Source organism: Typopeltis vanoorti, chromosome 10 (assembly GCF_054136105.1).
Source record: "Typopeltis vanoorti isolate ZY-2024b chromosome 10, IOZ_Tvanoo_1.0, whole genome shotgun sequence".
Lineage (NCBI taxonomy): Eukaryota > Metazoa > Arthropoda > Arachnida > Uropygi > Thelyphonidae > Typopeltis > Typopeltis vanoorti.
In genome coordinates, this window is record NC_143558.1 from 9,617,745 (window position 1) to 9,642,366 (window position 24,622).

At 34.2% G+C, this 24,622-nt stretch overlaps 1 protein-coding gene across 2 annotated transcripts in view; it reads left to right on the forward strand.

The window, feature by feature from the left end:
• Positions 1-24,622, forward strand: part of Wdr81 (WD repeat domain 81) — a 369,840-nt gene that overhangs the window by 189,401 nt on the left and 155,817 nt on the right. For both annotated transcript variants that reach the window (XM_090398673.1, XM_090398674.1), the window contains exons 15-18: positions 2,854-3,121; positions 12,415-12,943; positions 20,536-20,681; positions 22,179-22,298. In XM_090398673.1, the coding sequence (XP_090254799.1) occupies positions 2,854-3,121; positions 12,415-12,943; positions 20,536-20,681; positions 22,179-22,298 (1,063 nt within the window). The remainder of the gene's footprint in view (positions 1-2,853; positions 3,122-12,414; positions 12,944-20,535; positions 20,682-22,178; positions 22,299-24,622) is intronic.

The window sequence follows — 24,622 nt, forward strand, 5'->3', positions numbered from 1 at the left end:
CAAAGCACATCTCCTTGCAGAACATTATAATGCTATGCATTAAAGGAAGGGCCACTACCCAGACCGGTTTCGACCTTTATTGAGGTCTCGTCAGTGGGGGCCAGACCTCAACAAAGGTCGAAACTGGTCTGGGTAGTGACCCTTCCCTTAATGCATAGCACTTATATATGTCCACAATGAGATGTATAATGCTTTGCATTATGAGATATTAAGGCAAGTGATGAGAAGTTATACCACCTTTGCCACGAGTTGCTCCAGTCCTGAAAATACTTCAGGCACAAACTTTGTTTGCTTACACCTGGATAAAAGATTAAGCCAAATATATAATTGGGAGCATAGCCAAGTGAAAAAACTTCCTATCAACTATCTCTAATCCAGAGAATTTTAATAAGGTGTGACACCTTTTGGCAACTCGTACATGGAAATATGACTTCTCCATTACTTCCACCTTAGTATTGTTAAATTGTGAATGAAACTATGTTGTGTAATTTATTTTTTTTCATTCACATTTAACATTTGCTTATTTTGTATTAATCATGATTTGTATAAAAATTATTTATTATTCCTTAATTTAGGATTACTATTTAAATATTTATTCTAAACTTAACCTACTATTAATTTATTAAGCAATAATATGTGCAGAATTTATAATAACTAAAATATATAAGATGTAACGAAAAGTATTATTATAATTCTATATGTAATGAAAAAGCTGATTAAGTAGCTCAAATATTTTGTTTATCCTTATTTGTGAAAATTTAACGTTATGTAATCACTCATGTAGTAGTAGAGCATTGTATTACATTAGCGAAATGTTTGCGTTCATTTGTTGTCATAGAGACGCATGAAATAAACAAGCACGAGTCGAAGAGAGCGTGACCTTCGGACTAAAAGGAGAAGAAAAATATAGAAGATTTTTAATTAGAGAAGAGAGAGGAAGTTTTTGCGGAGCAGAAAGGATGGTAGGATACAAGCAAAGGAAGTGGAAGAAAATTATAAGTTCTCTAGGGCAGAAATTCATGAGAATAGTGTTTAGAAGTGAGCCAAAACATAGTGAATCATATACTTAACTGCAAGTGAAGTCAGCTGTGTCGAAAAGGAAAATTAATGCCGTAACCGGATAAGTAAAGAACTGGACATTCAATAGAAAATTCTGATTAGTTCCAGTTAGTCTAGGATTACGTCTTAATTCTATGTTGTCCTGAGAAGAATTATATTGAAATTAACTAGTTTGAGAAAAGTAAACAAGGAGAATTATCAGTGCCTTATTGATGTGTTTTTTTTTTAGAGTAGTGAAGCGCGATTAACAGTAGTTCAGTTAAATCATTGGAGAATTTTTATTAATGTGTTCTGCTAACGTAAATAAGTTAATTCATAAGTGTGCTCACAATTAATTGATGTATTGAAGATTGTATCTGGTAAGAGTAGTCATACTTGTTTGTTTATTCTAACATTAACATATCTTCAAAGTTCAAGGTCCGAAATAAGATTGCTTGGAATATTGTCTACCTTGATTAGTGCTTCCTGTGAATTTAAACATTAAGTACAGCTGATAGATATTTGGAGACTGTTTAAATAAGAAGTTCGTTTTACTAACTTGAGTTATGAAAGCTTGTGATTTTGAAACTGTGAATTGTATGTGAAAGTTTAGAACATTGAATTGGCATGAGTGACTTAGCAAGATGTATTAAGTTGATTGTATTGTTTCATTTTAAAGCAAAATTCTTGTATTTGTTATATATATCATATATTAAATGTTTTATTTTGTTAATCTAAATATTGTGTTTGCCTGAATTCCCTTTTATTGCACCGTTCATAAATATTCGAATCTTGCAGGAACCCCAAGTGGAATAGTAAATAATTCGGCCTAAATAAATGAGGAGACTGCTAACTTAATTAAAAATTGATCCTACTATTTTATATAGACTAATCTAAAAATAGGGTGGGCCGTATAATTATAAATATTCCCTACTTTTGGATCGGTGATCAATTTGCAATTAGTTGTTATATTGATAAGAGTGACTTGAACCAAGATGGCGGATTTAGAACATAACATGAAAATGGAACGTCACGACAGTATCACTACCTCTGGATCTGGCTCTCACTGATGAGACCTCAATAAAGGTTGAAACCAGTCTGGGTAGTGACCCTTCCCTTAAGGCATAGCATTATACATGTCTGCAAGGAGATGTGCTTATCTTTATGGGATACTAAGGCAAGTGATGAGAAGTTATACCACCCTCGAGTTGCACCAGTCCTAAAAATACTTCAGGCGCAAACTTTGTTTGCTTATACTTGGATAAAGGATTAAGCCAAATATATAACTGGTAGCATAGCCAAGTGAAAAAACTTCTATCAAACTATATTTCTTTTATAATCATTCTTACTGCTTGTTTCATTTAGCATTCTTTCAAAGTAATTACTTCATACATGTAAAATATCTTTATGTTCAGTTTTCATGTCACCTTTATCCCTCTAGAAGTGTTCTTTCCATCATTTGTAAGCTTTTTTCATTAGCTTTCTGAATATTTTACCACCCTCCGGATATTGTTTTATGTTATTACCAAAGTCTTCCCATGACTCTTATTTAGCTAACTTTACACATTGCTTTGCTTTCTTACATTTTTCTCTGTATTCTCTTTGATAGCACAAGCTAACTTTCTTTTTAATTTTCTTGCATGTGATTTAATAATTTGTTTAATTAGTTTATGGTTAGTACATTGAATAACAGGAGATTGCTAATGAAGCTTGCTATATCATAAAATTTCAGTTTTCTTATTCCATATTGTCATTATTAATTTTCAGATTGGTTTTTTGGAATACTTAGTATTAAAGAATAATTTAATTTTAAAGGGTTCCATCTTCTGATGCTGCTGATTCCATTTTCATGTGCAAAGGATCCCAGTTGAATTCTCCTGAGTTGGAAAGAATTGCTCAAGACAGTGAATTGGATGATAGTGGGGGAGCTGCTGAAAGTACCTCTTCACCTTATGAAGATGATTCATCACATACTGATCCTCCAAGTAACCCAAAAAATGATGCAACTGAAATGGCTGGAATTGAGAAAGAACCAGAAATATTCATATTTGAAGAAGATCAAATTCCTAAAGATGAAACAAAGGTTTATTATTTTTTATGATATTTTATGATTATTTATATTATAAAACTCAAGTATATAATGCACTACATAAAAATGAAGCGATATAGCATATTTATTGTATTTAAGAGAAAAAAAATTGAACAAGGCAAATAATTGAAATTCTGGAATAAAATGTGTGAATTAAGTTTTTATTACATTCAAGTTTCACTATTCAGCAAATTATATCATCATCCTGATTTGTACTCTCAAGGGGTGTACCGGATATGATAGTATACTACATGAAAAATTTACATCATTACTAACTTCCTATCTACAATTTTCCTCCAAATCAGTCTGTTACTTGTCAAGACTACTCCAATATTATCAGATCTTATATTTCTGTCGTCTAAAGCACTTTGTACCGTATCAATCCACCTATTTCTTGGTCTTCCTCTGGGTCGTTTTCCTGCTAACCTAGCAGAGAACACTTGTTTTGCTAATCTTTCCTCGCCCATTCTGTTTAGGTGACCATACCACCTGAGATTAGCTCTGCTAATGCATTCCTGATTAGTGACAATGTCAAGTTCTTTCCTAATATCCTCGTTTTTAATATGATACTGCCATTGATGCCATCTGTTCATGCCTCTAATCTTTCTCAGGACTCTCATATATGCAGTCTCTAGTCTTTGGTCAAATATTTTACTTCTGACCCAGCTCTCAGATCCATAAGTTAAAAGTAGTTTGAACACTTTCTTGTATACAGCTAATTTAATGTTCCGACTAATTTCTCCCTTATTCCATATGAATTTATTCATTTGACTTCCTACCATGCCAGCTTTGTTGATTCTGTTGTCTATTTCCATATTTAATTTACCATCTTCAGTAAAAATCGTGCCTAAGTAGATGAATTGTTTTACTTGTTCCACAGGTTCTCCATTCATAACACAGTTGATATTTTCAACGATTCTACCTATTTTCATTGTCTTTGTCTTTTTATTGCTGACCTTCATACCATACCTATTACAACAGTTATTTAATTTAGTCAGGGAATCTTCAAACTTGTAACGGATTTATTTAGAAGTATAACATTGTCTGCATAAAGCAAAGAGCTGATATTAACATCTCCAATTTTAATATCATGTTTAATACCACTTTCCTTCATAATGTGATCCATATAAATAATGAATAATAGAGGGGATAATGTATATCCTTGTTTCATACCAGATTTAACATTAAACCCTTCCTGTACTTCAATTCTGACTGCTGATTTACAACTCAAATAAAGACTAAGAATTGCTTGATATAATGCCCCATTTACACCATATAACTGCAGCGTATTGAATAGCTTCTCTCTTGGCACCTTGTCATATGCATTTTCCAAATCGACAAAACTTAAATACAGATCTTTGTCATATTCCCATGCTTTCTCGATTATTTGTCGCAAAGTGAAGATCTGATCCTGACAGCCTCTATTTGGCCTGAATCCAGCTTGTTCTTCACCAAGCTTTTCTTCCACAATTCTTCTCAACCGTTTCTCAAGTATACTTGCATAGATCTTGCCAGGAACACTCAGTAGGGAAATACCTCTGTAATTCTCACATTCAGTTTTATTTCCCTTTTTTATATATGGGTACTATGAGAGCTCTACTCCAATCATCAGAATTCGTCCCTCTGTTCAGGCTTTCTGAACTATGCAGTGCAGCCACTGTAAGACTTTTATACCACCATACTTCAGCATTTCTGGTCGAATATCATCTACTCCTGCTGCCTTTCCACGTTTTAAGCCTTTGATGGCTTTTTCTACTTCAAGTATGGATATGTATTCCTGCCTGTATGCTGGTTGCATGTTTTTAAACACTGTGCTGTCATCACTGCTTGTTTTGTTTAGCAATGTTTTGAAGTAATTACTCCATACGTCAAGGATATCTTTTCCTCCTGTTTTCATGTCACCTTTATCATATCTAATTCCTTTTACAGCACTCTTTCCTTCATTTTTAAGCTTTTTCAACAACCTCCAGAATATCTTACCAACTTCTAGATATTTATTTTCTATGTTCTTGCCAAAGTCCTCGCGTGACTTTTGTTTAGCTAGTTTTACACAGTGTTTCGCTTTCTTACATTTGTTTCTATATTCTCTAAGAGCACACAAGCTGACGTATTTGCCATATGCTTTCTTCGTTTCCTTCACTGCCTCTTTAACTTCCTGTGTCCACCATGGAGTTCTGAATTTTCTATCCCTGCAGACAACCTCACCTCATGCCTCTCTGGCTGAATCAATCAGGGTTTCTTCAAGGCTTGCCACTGAATCTCCAAGGTTTGGTTCCTCTTCTCAAACGCTTTCATTTTTTTTTTTCAATAATCTTTGTGTATTTTAATCTATGGTTCACATCTGAGAGCTGCTCAACTTTTATTTGCTTTAAAATTTCTTACATGTTATTCTTTTCAATATGAAATTCAATTTTATCCTGCTCAAGACTAAATAGTGATCACTTCCAATTTCAAATCCTCAGTACACTCTCGTGTCCTGCACTAGTGGAAAAACATCACTATCAACAATAACATAGTCAATAAGACTTTTCTTATTCCTTGCCTCTTCTCTCCATGTGAATATTTTTATGTTGGAACATGGTGTTAGTAATAACCAGCCCATGTCCTGAGCAGAAATCCAACAGGTATTTGCCATTATTATTAGCTTTGCTCTTTTCTCCAAATTTTCCCAAAATATTTTCGTATGTCTGACAATCGTTTCCTACTCTGAGCAAATTATATATACAGGGTGTTCGGGATAAATTTGACAGTTTCGTAAGGAAAAAGAAAATCTTCTTTGTATCTATTAAATTTAATGAATTGACAAAAAAACATTACAGACAGAGTTAATTACAATACTATCAACAAGATTTACTCAAAATAACCACCATTAGCATCGATCACAGCTTCAATTCTGCTTCGGAACCTCGAACAAGCTGATGCTACAGTCTCCCTGGGAAGGGCCGCAAAAACTGTTTTAATTTTATCCATTAACTGGGCTTTTGTATTACTGGAAGTGCGATTGGTGTCTTTTTCAACTGCGCCCCATACAAAATAATCCATGGGGTTAAGGTCTGGGGAGTTTGGAGGCCAAACATTTGGACTGGTGAAGTCGTAGAAATTTTCAGACAACCATTTTTGACTTTTCCCAGAGGTGTGGCAAGGAGCCGAATCCTGCTGCCATACATACGGCCTACCATTGGCTACCCTTGTTATCCAGGGCTTGACTACAGTTAGCAACTCCACGAACAAAGCCCGAATTCCAATGCCAGGGTTCTTCAACACCTGTTCCTGCAGATTTGCGAGGAATTCTGCTGTACGAACGCAATCAGATCGTCTGCTAGGGATCTTTCTTCTTGCTACATCCTCGTAGTCACCATTGCAAGTCTCTAGTTCATGCCTGATTGTTTTTACTGTATTCAGGGAGCATTGGGCAGCAGTCGTAATATCCTTATTTTGATGGCGGGCACGAATCATCATGATACAAGTTATTCTCTTCCATGATTCAGGTGGGTTCCAGCTATCCATCCTTTCTGACATCTTGTATATGAATGAAGAAGGGTCCAAACTTTTAAATGAAGAGAAGTGTGTGTTAATACATGTAACTTACGGAAAAATATAATTAATTATAAATATGTCAAATTTATCCCGAACACCCTGTATATGAAAATTGTTTGTTATAGTGAATTCTCTTTATTAGAATAGTCTTTCTTCATTTGGGTTAGTGGATTTGTTTTAACGCTGTTTGCTATACTGGCTGTTGAATATATGACATGTTTAAGTGATCACTACTGTTCTTCTTCCACACACACACACACACACACACACACACACACACACACACACACACACATATATGCAAAGTTATTCACAGATGCAAAAATGCATGATACCAACTGTTTGTAGGTAGATAATTTCTCAAAATGTGTTTGTTATTTTGCAAGACTGGCAACTTTAAAATTATTGGCCTACTTCAGGCTGCAAAAAGTGCACAAAAACAATAACTTAGTGCAGTTATCATTCCACAGTTTCATACCTTATCCTTGCATAATGCAAACAATTGATTCAATGATTTTGACTACTTCATTGATAATGTTTGAATTCCTAAACTGGTTAAACATGTTTGCCAAATTAGCCACTCTGGAGAGTATTGATTCAACTATTCTCAGGCATCTGTTAAGAAATAAGATGCTTCGATGAATTGTGTTAAATAGTGATCTTTCGTTATTTATTCTTTTTTTCCCTCTTACTTTAATCTTATTTTTTATATCTAGGATTGTTTCCTCTTCGGATACTGGCAAATTTATATTTTGCTGCGCCAGCCAGTATCCTATAGCAGAAAAGATCCTTGCTCAGGGATACATTACTAGAGTCTGAAGATTAGCTACACAATATCTTATTTTAACTGCCGTATAGATTCAGATTATTGCAGTCGTGACCTAAATCTATATTTTATATTCACTCTCTAAATCCTTCCCGCCAAAATAGGTTCTATTTTTATAAGTGGTAATTTTGAATCGTAATCAGGCATGACTCAGGTTCAGGTAAATATGACATGTTTATTGGAATATCTAAAACACAATACAAACTCATACTTAATTATGTTCAATACCAAATAAACTCGAACTAAGAGATTAACACATTTGAACTAATTAAAACTTATAAGGCATGCTAAACACAGTAATTACACATTGGGATATAAATCAAATGATAATAAGTTAAGCTAAATTCCTTCTAGCAGTATTACTCGTAAGAACAAACTATCAACCATTCTAATGTTACTGAGACACCAAATTCTACCTTTCGTATTGCATCAAGTTAATCCTATCACATACAAGTTACAAAAGATCTCTCCTAAACAATTCTTCATACTCACAAACGAGGTTAACTTTCTAAATAGTGACTGTCCACAGAGTTCCTTAATATAAAGTTCTTAATTTCACAATCATAAACAATCTTCTTTCTTCTAATGAACGTTCACACAAAATTAGAGCAATTATCTTACCGACTTTTTTCCGCTTCGTTCTGCACCACATGTTTGTCCGGATATTTCTAATCTATTTTGGCTGTCTATAGGCCAATTAGGGGTTACGCTATCTTCATTCTTTCTGCCGGAAACGGACTCAAAATCTTTGTGTTTCAGGAACAACTTGATGGGGCTTTTCAGCTACTGCTTGATTCTGCTAACTGGAATTTTTTACCTTCAGCTTGGCATAGAATCCAGCTTCATTTCTTTACAAACGCTCGCTGCCAGACATCACAGACTTCACTCCCCCCCTTTACGCGAAACTGCCCGCCAATTAACCACCCAACAGGAAAACGATACGACAAGATATCAAGAGAAAAAGCCCTGTGTTCCAGGCTCAACCCTCTTTTATACTCCTATGGAGCACCCTCTTTTTGCACACGATCCTTATTAATTTTGGCTTATCCTTCGTTTCTATGACGCTGATATACTCTGATTCATGGAATACATGGTTACGTGATTTTCCGAATAAGCTATACCCGCCAGCATTACGCTGTACGCGTGTAGCTTTAGGCCTTCCAGGAATTAATACTTAACAGCTTTTTGATGACTCACAGTAGATTTTACATAGCTTAAGTAAGGCTTAAATTTAATTCACATTATCCCTCTTTTTTAAGACATACAAAATGAAATCTCAAATTAATCACAATAGCTTAAATATAAGGTGCTTAAATAAAGACAAATTTTTTTTCATAAAGTGAGGAAGTTTCACTTTTAATTACAACTGATGTGCAAGTATTTCTCTGTTTGCAGTTTTTATGTTAGACCCTAAATGAATGATTTCCTTCCAAGATTTAGGATCTAACAATTGAAACATAAGTAGACATTTAAATAAAAAATTAATACAAATAAAACGCATTATACTTTTATTTGCATATCTTTGCAGTATAGCAACATTCCCTACATAACCTTTAAGATTTCTCACAAAGATCAATGCTGTGTCCATATAGTTTACACTTCAAATTGAAAAGGATCAACACATTTACTTCCCACATTTACTTATTCTTCATCATCAGCCAGATGGGTTTCAGTTTTTCTGTCTATAGAAAGAAAACCTACACAGGCCTTTATATCTGTGCTTGGTCAAAAATCATGCACCATTTAAAACTTATTTATTGAGCTTGCTTGCTGTGCTTTACCAAGCCATTACTAACACAAGAAATTTTACCCAACCATCTTGTTGTCAAATAGCTTCTCTGAACCTTTTGTGAATAAGGCAACTGAGTTTCTCCATTGCTAAGAAGTGGTCAGTCCTATTACAATTCCATTCATTCAGATAAAAACTTGTCAAATGTGTGTCTCTGAAGAAATCTTCAAGCTACTTAAATCTGTTAGCCTCATGGAGAATTTTTGACTTACAATAGTATATATCATTCTTGTATACGTGGTTTATCATATTTCAGTCAAACCAGCAATCTGTACTTGTTTGTCATGATGACCATCTAGACCAGTGGTTCTTAACCGGTGTTCCCTGGAATACTTGTGTTCTGCGAACTGGTTACAAGTGTTCCGCCGGTGAAAGATGTCACGTGGCACTTGACTAGAAAGCATGCCAGTCTCTTCAAAAACTAAAGATTATTTCAAGAGATTGTTGGACATGCAAGTTAAACAAGTAAAATATTTTGATACAGAATGTTAAAATTTTCGATAAGGCACAACTTGCATCATATAAGGTAGCTGAATTAATTGCTGTAAAATTAAAACTACATACTAGTCTCTTATTTTATCAGCATATTGTGAAATAGTAAACATTATGTTTGGTGACGAAGCAAAAAAGGAAATTATGAAAATTCCTCATTTGGATGATACAATAGAAAATAAAATTAAAGATATGTCAGATGATATAGAGAAAAGAGTTACCAATAAACTTTCCAAACAACATTTTGCTTTACAAATTGAAGAGTCCACTGGCATTAGCGGTTAAGGTCATATACTAGGATTCATTCATTTCATTAATGAAAACGAAATAGTGAATCAATTTCTATGCTGCAGAGAACGTACAACAGGACAAGATATTTTTTGATTCTATTACATCATATTAGAAAATTTAAATTTCATGGGAAATGTGTGTAGGAATTTGTATGGACTACTCCATCAATGGTAGGCTCTATAAAAGGATTTGTTACCCTTTCAAAGAAAATAAAGCCAAATATTATATACACACACACTATTTTTTGTACAGAGAATCCCTAGTTTCAAAAACATTACCGGCAATATTAAAACCCGTACTAGACCAAGTTGTAAATATGGTAAATTACATCAAGTCAAGACCTTTAAAAGCATGCCATTTTAAAAAACGTTGCATATCTGTGTAAGCCAAGTACGAATATTTGCTTTTGCACACTGAAATAAGATGGTTATCCAGGGACAACCATTTTATTTCAAAGTACTATTCCGAATTTTAGAACTTAAGAATGAATTATTGGCCTTTTTCAAAATGAAGGTATAGATGCTTTTGTAAAATGTCTTCAGAATAATATTTGGTGTGCTAAAATGGCATATTTAGCCGATATTTTTAATTACTTAATTAACAAGTATCCCAGGGTAAAATGAAAATATTTTGACATCCACTGACAAATTGTCAGCTTTTCAGAAAAAAGTATCTTTTTGAAAAAACTGCATATCAGAAAAAAATACAGTGGATATGTTTCCTTCGATCCATAATAAAATGTCAAGGAAATTATTTCCGTTATAACAGAACATTTAACAATATTGAAAGAAAAGATTTCAAGTTACTTTCCTTACTTAAATACACACAATTATGTACTAAATACGAAATCCATTTGGTACATTTAATACATCTGGTTGTGAATTTTCATTACAAGAAGAACAATTAGTTACCTTGTCAATGGATTATACTCTAAAAATGAAATTCTCTGAAATAACTCTTGAGGAATTTTGGATTTTTGTCCAAGCCAAATACCCAGTTCTCTCCACAAGGGCACTAAAAATATTTTATAGTTTTCAACATCTTATTTCTGTGAGCCCAGTTTAATGTGGCAAGTGTAAGGTGATGAACTTTGGGAAGAAAGCAGAAGCTGTACTCTATTGATAGAACCTAAATGCAGGGAATTTGGTGTGATTGTGGACAGGGAGTTGAAGTTCAGAGGGCATATTGTGAAGATAACCAAAACACCACGTTAGAGTGTGGTTGCTGAAGAACACACTAACACGCATTGATAGAGGTTATTGTTCCCCTATAATAGGCTTTAATAATGACACATCTGGACCACTGTGCACAGATCTGGATTCATTGGTAGTGAAGTTGCAGAGAGGATCTAGAGGTGAGTGACAAAGATTGTGGCAATTCTGTGGAAAGTTATGAGAATAGATTGACAATCTGTAGACTTCAAAAATTAGCTGATATACACAAGGGGATCACCAGTAGAAGTTGCATAAGAGTGATTAGAAAGGGTGTTGGGACTAGGTTTTATGCTTAGAGGGTGGTGAATGGGTTGCCAGAGATGATTGTGAGTGCTTCATAAGTGAATGAGTTTAAGGAGAATTATGATAGATATTTTAAGAATGATGAAGCACTCACAATTATTATCATACAGGTATCTTCATGGAGTTTTCTGACTCCATGGAGATACCTGTATAATAATGCTTCGATAGGATGGGTAATGCTACTTTAGGATTATCTGTGACTGTCAATAGTAACATGTTCCTATTTTGTTGTCAGCGTGTTTGTTTTGAAGAGTGAAAATCCTGTCACCTTTAGTAGACAAGTTGAGTCCCTTTCAGTTTTGAAGTCCCTATGAGTCCTCACATCCTAGATTCAATTCAAATTTAATTCTTTCTATCCAAAGCAATCACACTCTTTATTTAGTTATTACTGAGGGTTTTACACACAGATATAATTTTATGTAATATAGATTTATTTACATTTATGGCTTTCACCAAAAATTAATTTGCTTGTAATCTTAAATCAAGACTTGAAGACTGAATTCCAAACATTCTTTTAAAAGGGAAAAAAATTTAATTAATTTTATAATAATAGTGGATAAGTTTCATTCACCACAAGCATTAAGTATACTTTTAGATGATTTAAATTTGTTGTTACTTTCTGACAGTTTATTACCTGAATATATGAGTGACAATATATGTTAATAATTAAAAAAAAAAAAAAAAGCCATCTTAGCTTTTCATTTTATTATCATTGATAGTTTCTCTAAAATATATCTCAAAAATTTCATCTTTATAAGAGAATGATGCATATTAAATTTATTCAGTTTATCTAACTCAGAGATAGAAATAGCCATAATAATGAATTTATTTACAGGACAGTGGGCAAGAATTCCCAGAAGCAGCATTACCAGTTCAGAGTATTCCCTATTTGGATGTTACTGATGAAGATAAATGGAAGACTGATGATGAAATTGAAGAACAACTAGATGACAGAGAGAGTGAAGTTGTACTACTTGAAGAAAGTACTTCTAATATAGAGGAGTCACGTTTGTCACCAAATGAATCTAGTCAAAAGCATGTATATTCATGCTCTGTTCCTAACCTCCCATCACATTTGGATCACTGGCCTTCTACTGAAAATAATCAGCCTTCTGAAGTAACAGATTCATCTTCAGAACCTCAGCCGGATATCAGAAAAGAAATGTTGAGTCCTAGAAGTAATAAAACAGGAATTGATCTCAATATATCTGATGTGGCCGCTGAGAGTGTATTGTGGCTTGCACATCGTTTAGGTCCTGTTCTTACTGCAAAGTATTTAACTCGAAATTTATTAAGAATGTTGACCCTATGTTACTTGGGTACTGAACAGAGGATAATACTCAGTAATCCACCAGTGGGGGCAGGTAAGTTACTGTATAAATTTTTCAGTTCATTCCCAAAAGTACAATTTAGAATTGTATTTAGGTCACTTAAAATTTGGTTGTGTATACATATGTGTGCACATGTACACCTTATCCTGAAAGGGTGATGAACTTGCTGTATATATTTGTTTTAAAGCTTATTGAACATTAGTTAATGGTGTTATTTTAGATAAATGATATTACAGATTCTTCATTCTATAGTATGACATTGAAATATCATGATCTAAGACTTAAGTATTATTATTACATTGCCTGCATTTCACAATAATTTCATAAAGATTCCTAGAGATAAGCCCTGAAATATCTAGAACTCAAAACTAAGTAATGTTTCAGATATTCCCTATATGCTAGCCTGGTTGGCCAAGTGGTTAGCGTATCCTCTCTGCAGCCCAAAAGGCTGCAGGTTTGAATCCTGCCGTGGGCATGGATGTTTGTGATTGTCTGTGAAAATACTAGTGGTGGTGATGGACAGCAGATGGTGTTGGTGTAGATAATGATGTAGGTGTTGTTGCGGTTCACTTTAGTTGGTGGATTTGAATGGTGGAGATATTGAGTTGTAGAGTAGGTGCCCTCCCTAGAGTTTTTGGACTCCTTGGAGGTATCACGTAATAATAATGTGTGTGTTTCATATCAAACATAGAATCTATATGCTACAAGCCCATTGCATGCATTAGATTTACTTCTAGTTTAAAATTAAGAAGGACAAGTGCTTATCTCTTTTTGAGAATGTTTGATTTGATTTTATTGTTGACGTGTTTCGTGTCGAGACCTATTTAATTGCAGTCTATTTGGTGTTTGTAGCCATCAGTCAGTTATTCATTATGCCTTTATGACCTTGACACAATATGACCTTTACTGTCTTTGCACCATTAAAATAAAAATCATCATCAGAGTAGTTGTGAATGCTACAAAAATCATCTCAATCTTGTTTGAATGAAAGGACTATCATATTTGAACCTGCTGGAATGTAGACTCCTTCTCTGGTTCCAAAAAAACTTTGTGCTTAGTATCTACAGCATGGGAAGCAAGGCCAGACTTGTCGGATTCCAAAATGCAATATTGTCTTGTTTTTGGATTTTAAAGAAAGCAAATTAACAAAGATGATACGAGTATAGAGCTCATATGATCTTCTCGTCTGATTGCTTTTACGTTTATTTAATACATTTAACAAAAGGGAATCTGATGTGTAATGTATACAATGAAAGTGCCATTCAGAAAATTATTGATAATTATCATCTTTTGGCAAAATACAATCTGATGCAAAAAGAATTTCAATGCCCTATCTTAAAGGAACCTCTGCATAGCACAGATTCTTCAGAAATTCAATCTATACACTTCCTTCAAACCAGCTCGGAATTTTTTTTTTTTTTTTTAGTTATCTTCGACAATGGATAATATGTTACTACCTCTCTCTTTACCGTGTCTATCATATACCCTGTTCACCTTTTCTACTTAGGAGAGACTGGCCACTCTGCTTTGATTAGAATCCAGGAAAATCAAGTATTGCATTTCTGGAATCTGACAAGTGTGGCCTTGCTTCATCATACTATTGATGCTGGGCACAGAATGCTTTGGAACCAGGCAAAGATTCTTCATTTCACCAGGGTTCAAATTTGATCATCTTTTCCTTGAAATGCGAAATCATCTCAACTTTAATAGCTCTGACTGTATGTCAATCTCCAAGTTTTGGGAAGTGATTACTATTAACTGTTTGTGTGCAAGTGTGTGGGTATATGTATGTATATATGTATAATATTTTCTTTTTAAAATCTGTACAAACTTTTATAAGTACTCCTTTGAACTGTAATAGTGTAATCCTGTCAACTCATCTTCAACTGAGACACAAGTTAGTAATCACATGTTACATGCCTTGGTCACATACTAAGACATGAATCCCTACAAAAAACAATTCTAGAAGGAATGATACAAGGAATAAGAAGAAGAGGAAGACAAAGAACAGATTGGATAGGAAATATTAAGGACTGGACCTTTTTTTTTGTCCTATGAAGAATGCGAAAGAGAAGCACAAAACCATACATAGTGGAAGCTCATTGTAGTCAACCTCCTGGAAGGAGATGACATTTGACAAGAAAAGGCTATATGCTTCATTCTTTCAATTCTTATAGGTACTTATACAGCTTACTTGTGTAAGCTGTATTAGTACCTATAAATACCATGTTCAAACATAAAGATATGCACAAATTTACATGGAGAACAGAACAAGAAATCAGAAGTTTCATTGACTGTGTGTTGGTGAAGTAATAATATAGACATGTTGGTCATATTATCATTAATAGTATAATGCTATGTATACTCATATCCTGAACACTGGTTCAGTACATGAGTATGTAGGGATTGAAATAGGAATTGAACACCATTTAGTTTAAATGGTGTTCAATTTAGATAAAAATGAATGACCTATTTAAAAGAAAGAGATATAAGAAAGTTTTCTTTTAAAAGAAAAGAAAAAGGGTAGCAGTCAGAGGTGAATTGTAGACTCAAATATTGAAACTTTTATTTGAGAAAAAATGAAAGAATTTGAAAACAATGAAAGAAAATATTGTTTCATCCAGAGTAGCATGTAGTGAAATTATAATCAAGGATAAAAATCAGTATTCTATGTTGGATTCAAGAAGCTAGAGACAATCATGGGAAAGAAGCTTATTGGAAGTTCATAGCAAGTCAGCACTCCAATTGGTGAAAGTGACCATGTGGTCTTGACTTGGGAGATTGTAAAGCATGAGGAATATTCTATCAAGAAGGGGTATTTGCGGAACTACAAGGCAGATGATTATGGCATGTTTAGGAAAGAGCTTAAATCTGTATCATGGCATAAAACACTGCAGGGTAAGGATGTTAATAGTGCATGGCAAATAGTTAAGGGCCATCTAGAGGATGCAGTATTAAATTGTATACCTAGGGTAAAGAGAGTTAATTGGGTAGGAGTTAGATGATGAGCAATATCATTAAGCATGAGCTGCAGAAGAAGAAAATGCTGTGGAGGGTATATAAAGAGAAAGGTGACCAGTAAACTCATGAACAGTGCAAGGTTCAGGCAAGAAAGGTGACTAGCATAGCAAAGGCAAAAATCAGATTATGAGAAGAATCTAGCCAAGCAGGCTAAAGGAAATCCCAAAGAGTTTTTGTTATGTGGAAAGTAAGAGGTAGAATGGAAGATTAACCTTAATGAGTGATGATGATGGTCACAAGGAGACAGAAGCAGATAAAATAGTTGAGTTACTGAGTAACTACTTTGCAAGGGTATATCATCCTAGCAAGGTTACTGCTTTAACCTATGTGGCACACCAATGTGAGAACAGAGGTAGATTAATTGGAGCTTCTTTGGATATTGCATAATCTCAATGTAAATACAGCTGTGGGATTGGATGCAGTTAGATCAGCTAAGGTTTTGCAAGAATGTGCTAGAGAACTGGCAATGCCTTTGACTAGGCTGGACTAATTGTGACTATTGTGCTCAAATCTGGTCCCCTGGGTTTCTTGGGAATGAGGAAGTGTTGGAGAGGATTCAGAGGCAAGTTACCAAGATGATAAGTGGCCTGTGGAATGTTTCCTATGAGGATAGATTGAAGGTGTGTGGATTGCAGAAGTTGGTTGAAAGTCTCAGTTCTGGTAGAGTTCGAAGAGAGTGGAAAGAGGACAAAATAATTCCTTTGCATAAGGGAGATTCTAAGACTGCTTAGAATTTCCCAAATTATAGACCAATCAGTATCTCAGGCATGGTAATAAAAGTACTAGAAAAATTGGTCAAAAAGAGAATTCAAGAATGAGTAGATAAAAATATAATACTGTATGAGGGTTAACATGGCTTTGTGAAGGGTCATTCATTCCATAGTAATTTACTAAATTTTTATAATGGAGTAACAGCTGAGTCGGATAAAGGAAATGGCTATGATTTTGCAAAGGCATTTGACAAAATACCACATGGAACTCTGTTACGCAAATTAGAACAATTGGGGATGGATATGACACTGGTTAAGTGGATCAGAGGGTGGCTACTGGCAGATATCAAAAATTGGTATATGGAGGGGCAGAATTGAGGTGAAACAGGTGACTAGTGGTGTGCCATAAGGTTCAGTGCTGGGACTGTTGCTGCTTAATTTGTACATAAATGATATGGGAAATAACCTGAAAGGAAATATTCAGTTGTTTGTTGATGATGCAAAATTAGGTAGAGTAATAGTTAACCAAGATGATGTGGAGAGCTTGCATGACGATTTAAATAGACTGTATGGGGAAAAGTTAATGGGTGTCAGATTAATGTCAAGAAATGTAAAGTTATGCATTTTGAGATCAATAGATTACAAAATATATATCACATTGATAGCACTGTACTCTTGGAAATAGTTGAAGCTAGAGATTTTAGAGGTGGTGGCAGACATAGTTAAAGTTTAGAGGACATGTTGCTAAGGTAGCCCATAAGATTACTTGGCTATTGAAGAACGCATTAACAAGTAGAGATAAGGAAGTTGTCATTCCTCTTTATAAGGTCTTGATATGCCCACATCTGGACTATTGTGCCCAAATCTGGTCCCCCTGGGTTTCTTGGGAATGAGGAAGTGTTGGAGAGGATTCAGAGGCAAGTTACCAAGATAAGTGGCCTGTGGAATGTTTCCTATGAGGATAGATTGAAGGTGTGTGGATTGCAGAAGTTGGTTGATAGGAGAAAAAGAGGGGATATGATAGAAACATTTAAGTTGCTTAAAGAATTTTATAGGATAGATGCAGGAGAAATATTTCAGCACTTGGCTGGTGGAACAAGAGGTCATCCCTGGAAGTTGAATAAAGGTATGGTTAGTAGGGGTGTGAGGACTAGATTTTTTTGCTTTGGAGAGTTGTGAATGAGTAGAATGGATTACTAGAGTCATTTGTGAGTGCTTTGTCTGTTAATGGGTTCAAGGAGGGATATGATAGATAAATTAGGTCTTTCGTGATGAGTATTTGGACTCCATGTATAATAATAATGCCAGTATAATAATAATAATAATGCGTTTTGAGAGAATATCTGTGGTGAAACAAAAGTTTTTGGAACACTTTGATAAGAATATAAAGGAAAGATATCAGGAAAGCAAAAAAATCTTCTGGATACACTACTAAAAAAAGCTTTGAAATGGAATAAAGAGCACTATAAAAGAAATGAGAGATGATAATGGTGACATGAAAACTGAAGTTAAAAATATTCTGGATATCTGAAAGAGTTACTTTAAAAGATTGCTAAATAAAACAGAACGATACAGATAAAGGGATTTCACCTGATTTCAGCTTTGTTTCTGTAAAATTTTGCCAGTATGGGATTTTGATAGTACTGCTGTTTATTACACTTTTTTTTTCTCGTTTCTTTTGTAAATTGATAGTGCTCACTTTCGTTCTGTTGTAGTTGTCTGTTACTTTTGATATTTTTGCTTTCCTTCTCAAAGAAAAATAGTGTATAGTGTAAAACATTTTCACATTAGCTAAGCCATTTTTTTATTTTTCATTATGCTGTACTGTTTTAATGCACACTTAGGTTTTAGGAAGATTTGGTTTCCAGATTATGTGCTCATAATTTATTCAGTGTCCAGGTGGATGCATTGTAGGATACATTGTTGGAAGATAAAGATTGGCATCTAGTTTGCTTCTTTGCTTTCTTTGTAGAATATGCAGAAGTCTCTGAATTATTAATTTCAATTCTTAATCTACTACATAAACTTAATCTACACATAGAAATGCAAAAACTTTAGGCATTATGATTCTTTCTTTTAAGGTTACACGGTGATCAGCACTGATATTTGTAAATTTAGGGACACAAAAACACACATGTTGAACAGATTATTTTATTAATTACTAAATAAAATAAAACTTGACATTTCGACCCCTGTATCAAGGTCATCATCGGAAGAATACAAGTGTATAAAGAACCAAGCTACATGCTCATGCCCTGTATACTGGTAAACTAAAATCTACGTAGTTAATTAATCCTTTTCCCTAGCCTTTTCTCTAGCGATAAAATAAAATAAATAAATAAAAATAAATAAATAAATACAACTACAACAAACTGCTAAAGTTAGTTCTGATTGTTATAATATGATTTCTTTCAATTGAAATCAATTTGATTTCAATTGCTGTTGAATGTTACAACCACTTCACCAGGTTGTCTTCTTGTCGTGGGATTTTTCTATGGCTAGTTTAGGTTGTTATACAGGTTGTAGATGAGTCCTCAACATTCTTGAAATGGTTAGGCCATCGTTTTTGTTGAGATTTGGGTCGTGTTTGAGCATTTCACATGACTTGTTAAATTTTCTCTCAAACCAGGTTTTGGTGCGGAGTAGGGACTTGGTATTTTTCCAATCAATTCTATGGTATGTTTGGAGTGTGTGGTCAGAAAGGCCGGTTTTTCCAAAATGGAGTATTTAATATGTCGTTTGTGTTCATCTTATCTGATTGGGATAGTTTACCCTGTTTCCCCTATGTATGGTAAGTCATGTGAAATGCTCAAACACAACCCAAATCTCAACAAAAATGATGGCCTAACCATTTCAAGAATGTGGAGGACCCATCTACAACCTGTATAACAACCTAAACTAGATATAGAAAAATCCCACTACAAGAAGACAACCTGGTGAAGTGGTTGTAACATTCAACAGCAATTGAAAGAAATCATATAAGAACTATCCAGAAGAATATTAATACATGAGGACTTTAGCAGTCTATTGTAGTTGTACTTATTTATGATTATTGTTATTTTTTTAATTTATTTATTTTATTTATTATTTTTAAATAAATAAATAAAGAGGTCAGGCTAGGGAAAAGGATTAACTAACTACGTAGATTTAGTCTACTGGTATACAGGGCATGTAGCTTGGTTCCTTATACACTTGTATTCTTCCGATGATAACCTCTATACAGGGGTCAAAATTTCAAGTTTAATAAAATAATCTGTTCAACACGTGTGTTTTTGTGTCCCTAAATTTACAAATATAATTTAGGCATTATGGCTTATACTATATTTTTGTACTCAGAGCCACCTTGCAATGCATTTCTTATATATATATAGCTTTCAACAGAAAGCTTAATGTTACTTTACTATTATCCTTTTATTCATGGATGGTTTTTACTGTAGGAAGCCAAAGAGTTTTCATTTTCTAATCTGACAACAGTTTATGACAGTGGTTCCTAGTCACCAAACTGCGATATTACTCACTTTAGGAACCACTGGTTTAGAAACTGTTATCAAGAAAACATGCAATTTTTATTACCTTTGCTATAAATTGCAATGGAGCATGCTGAATAATTGATGAATTGATGAATATTGTTCTAATTAATTCATAAGTTATGAATAAATATTGATGAATAATTCTTCATTGGAATTTCTTGGTTGCAGACAGATTATAAATTAAGATTAAATGGATTATATATTGCATAAGAGAAAGATTCATGTTTTGATAGTATAACATAGCATTCTTTTTTTATCCATTCAAATAGTTTATTTTGGGTATTTTTTTGCAACTTTAAGGGATACATGTGTACAAATTATTGTCAAAATTCTTATAATTAAGAATAACTATTTTCTCCTACAGATTCCAATACTGTTATTAGCATTAGTGGAAGGTGGGTGACTGGTGATGAAAATGCATCCAGAGTATTAGATTGTCTGTCTAGAATTGCAGCTCTTTATGGAGAGCAATTCATTTTAGTGCAGTATCTTCCTCATGTGGCTGACTTGGTAAGAAACTGTGTATTGGAAATATCTTGTCTTTCTCTCATTAAATGATGAATTAAAGTAAATGGAAATTAAATCAGTTGTTAATTTTTGAGTTGTATTTAAGTCATCTATATTTACGTATGATAGTCAAAGTCTTCAGAAATATACTTAAATTCTTCTGACATTAACAATGAAAACTCCCTTTCATTCAGTCCTGTGGGACAAATTAGAAAATAACTTTGAATGCTATCATAAACCGGGGAGAAGAATTGTAGAATCTATAGATAGAAATCGTCCTCAATCCAGTACATCTCAACACTAACCTCAGCTATAATCTCTAAGACTGTCATTGTGCTGCTATCCAACTTTGACGTTCACGAAAACTTGAACTTGTGTGCATGCCTAACAATGAAGAGATTTATAGAACACCTTCATATGTTAATATGTTAGCGTTTTAATGTTTAGATTTTTTTTCTCTCACAATGTTTCTTGGTATTTCCTTCATGTTATATATCCAAAGAAGTCTTCTAAGAAGAGGAAACTAGTTGTGCAGTTTTTAAAATAGAATAATGTTTGTTTTTTATCTTTGGTCTTATAGTCATGTCTTGGCCGAGTCAGTCAGTTGTATCTCTCTCTCTCTCTCTCTCTCTCTCTCTCTCTCTCTCTCTCACACACACACACACAACTGTTCTCATAAGAGGGGGGGGGGAAGCATTATTTAAAATATTTTTTCTTATATTGCTATTTCTTTAATTGATAAAGGAACTTATATTGAAATCACCAATAAAAATTGTTGTACTTCATTCTAAAATTAAAATTTTATAAAAATTATGCATAGTAACTTTTGACCTCTGAGCATCTTGTGCTTGAATATTTATAGTAAGATAGGGGAGTAAGGTGGGTTCACATTTTTTGGCATGCTCACTTATAAGACTGACTTCTCAGTTGTCATAATTTGACCAACTTTATCTAGAGATCTCTTGACTGCTCTAGTGATCAAATGAGGTCTTATTTTCATGCTGCTTCAGGTATCCACCAAATTGATGTTACATCCGAAAGTGAAAATCATTTATCACCTAAAAATGATAAGATCTACAAACAGTGCTCAATTTTTACAGTAGAAAGATTTTGTGCCTATTGAACCTACCACCTTGCTTGCTTAGGAGGTTTAATATGGTTTCAGGAAGAATCTGTTTTAGTCTGTATAGCAGAGCTCCTAGATTATCAACACTAAGAACACCCGTGATACTAAAAAAAATACCGTTTTCCTTTGTGAATATTCGGAAACTGCATAGATCTAAATGGAATTTTCCAATTACTGTGAATCTGTAAAAATTTGTCCAAGTATTCAATGATTATACTGAAGCCCTTAAATATCATAAATAGGAAACAAAGGTGCCAAAACCTGCTGCCACTATTTTATCTTCAGCTCTCATATTCACAAAATAATTTTTTATTCTTACTTTACATGTGTACATTTGCTCAGTGATTTTACTAAATTTGTTTGTTTTCTTTCAGCTTTCTCTTTGTCGGCATCGTCTAACTGAAACTCTTGAATCAAGTTTAGTTGGTGCTGTTGCTCTTGTTAAGCATATAATCCCTTATATATCTGATGCTACTTTGATGGACTACTTACAGGTAATAATACAGAAAATGTTTTAGTGCAAAAATAAATATTTTGAGTTTTTCTGCCATTTTAGGAATTGAATGCATCCAGATTGAGTATGTCTGTTGATTCTTTGAACAAGAGGATGTGAGTTTGAATCTCACAATGTTATGGATGTTTGCAAAAGATATTAGGCAGTAAATGAACAGTTTACTTCATCCTACTTATTGGAGGCCTGAAAAGGTTTTGTGTTTGGTCTCTAGAGCAGGGGATGGGGTTCATCATCAAATTCCTGCCATGTACCCTCAAGGGGTGTACAGGATATGACAGTACTACATGAAAAATTTACATCATTACTAACTTCCTATCTACAATTTTCCTCCAAATCAGTCTGTTACTTACTTGTTCAAGATTCCAACATTATCAGATCTTATATTTCTATCATCTAAGGCACTTTGTACCGTATCAATCCACCTATATCTTGGTCTTCCTCTCGGTCGTTTTCCTGCCAGCCTGGCAGAGAACACTTCTTTTGCTAATCTTTCCTCTCACATTCTATTTAAGTGACCATACCACCTGAGATTAGCTCTGCTAACACATTCCTGGATGCTGACAATGTCAAGTTCTTTCCTAATATCCTCATTTTTAATATGATATTGTCATTGATGCCATCTGTTCATGCCTCTAATCTTTCTCAGCACTCTCATATCTGTGGTCTCTAGTCTTTGGTCAAGTGTTTTACTTCTGACCCAGCTCTCAGATCCATAAGTTAAAACTGGTTTGAACACTGTCTTGTATACAGCTAATTTAGTGTTCCGACTAATTTCTCTCTTATTCCATATGAATTTATTCAATTGACTTCCCACCATACCAGCTTTGCTGATTCTGTTGTCTATTTCTATATTTAATTTACCATCTTCAGTAAAAATTGTGCCTAAATAGCTGAAATGTTTTACTTGTTCCACAGGTTCTCCATTCACAACACAGTTGACATTTTCAATGATTCTGCCTATTTTCATTGTCTCTGTCTTTTTATTGCTGGCCTTCATACCATATCTATTACAACAGCTATTCAATTTAGTCAGAGAATCTTGCAGACTTGTAGCGGATTTATTTAGAAGTATAACATCATCTGCATAAAGCAAAGAGCTGACATTAACATCTCCAATTTTGATATCAGGTTTAATACCACTTTCCTTCATAATGAGATCCATATAGATAATGAATAATAGAGGGGATAATGTACATCTTTGTCTCACACCAGATTTAACATTAAACCATCTTCCTGTACTTCCTTCAATTCTAACTACTGACTTACAACTCAAATAAAGACTAAGTATTGCTTGATATAATGCCCCATTGACACCATATAACTGCAGCGTATTGAATAGCTTCTCTCTTGGCACCTTGTCATATGCCTTTTCCAAATCAACAAAACTTAAATACAGATCTTTGTTATATTCCCATGATTTCTCGACTATTTGTCATAGAGTGAAGATCTGATTCTGAGCATCTATTTGGCCTGAATTTAGCTTGTTCTTCACCAAGCTTTTCTTCCAGAATTCTTCTCAACCGTTTCTCAAGTATACTTACATAGATCTTGCCAGGAACACTCAGGGAAATACCTCTGTAATTCTCACATTCAGTTTTATTTCTCTTTTTATATATGGGTACTATGAGAGCTCTACTCCAATCATCGGGAATTCGTCCCTCAGTCCAGGCTTTCTGAACTATGCAGTGCAGCCACTGTAAGACTTTTATACCACCACACTTTAGCATTTCTGGTCGAATATCATCTACTCCTGCTGCCTTTCCAAATTTCAAGCTTTTAATGGCTTTTTCTACTTCAAGTATGGATATGTATTCCTGACTGCATGCCTGGTCAGTGATTTTTATCACTGTGCTGTCATCACTGCTTGTTTCATTTAGCAGTTTTTCAAAGTAATTACTCCATACTTCAAGGATATCTTTTTCTCCTGTTTTCATGTCACCTTTATCATCTCTAACTCCTTTTACAGCACTCTTTCCTCATTCCTAAGCGTCTTCAACAACCTCCAGAATATTTTGCCACCTTCTTGATATTTATTTTCTATATTCTTGCCAAAGTCCTCCCATGACTTTTGTTTATGCTAGTTTTACACACTGTTTAGCTTTCTTACATTTGTCTCTGTATTCTGTAAGAGTAAAAGCTGACTTATTTGCCAGGAACTTTTGATATGCTTTCTTCTTTTCCTTCACTGCCTCTCTAACTTCCTGTGTCCACCAGGGAGTTCTGATTTTTTTATCCTTGCAGACAACCTCACCACATGCCTCTCTAGCAGAATCAATCAATGTTTTCTTCAGAGTTTGCCACTGA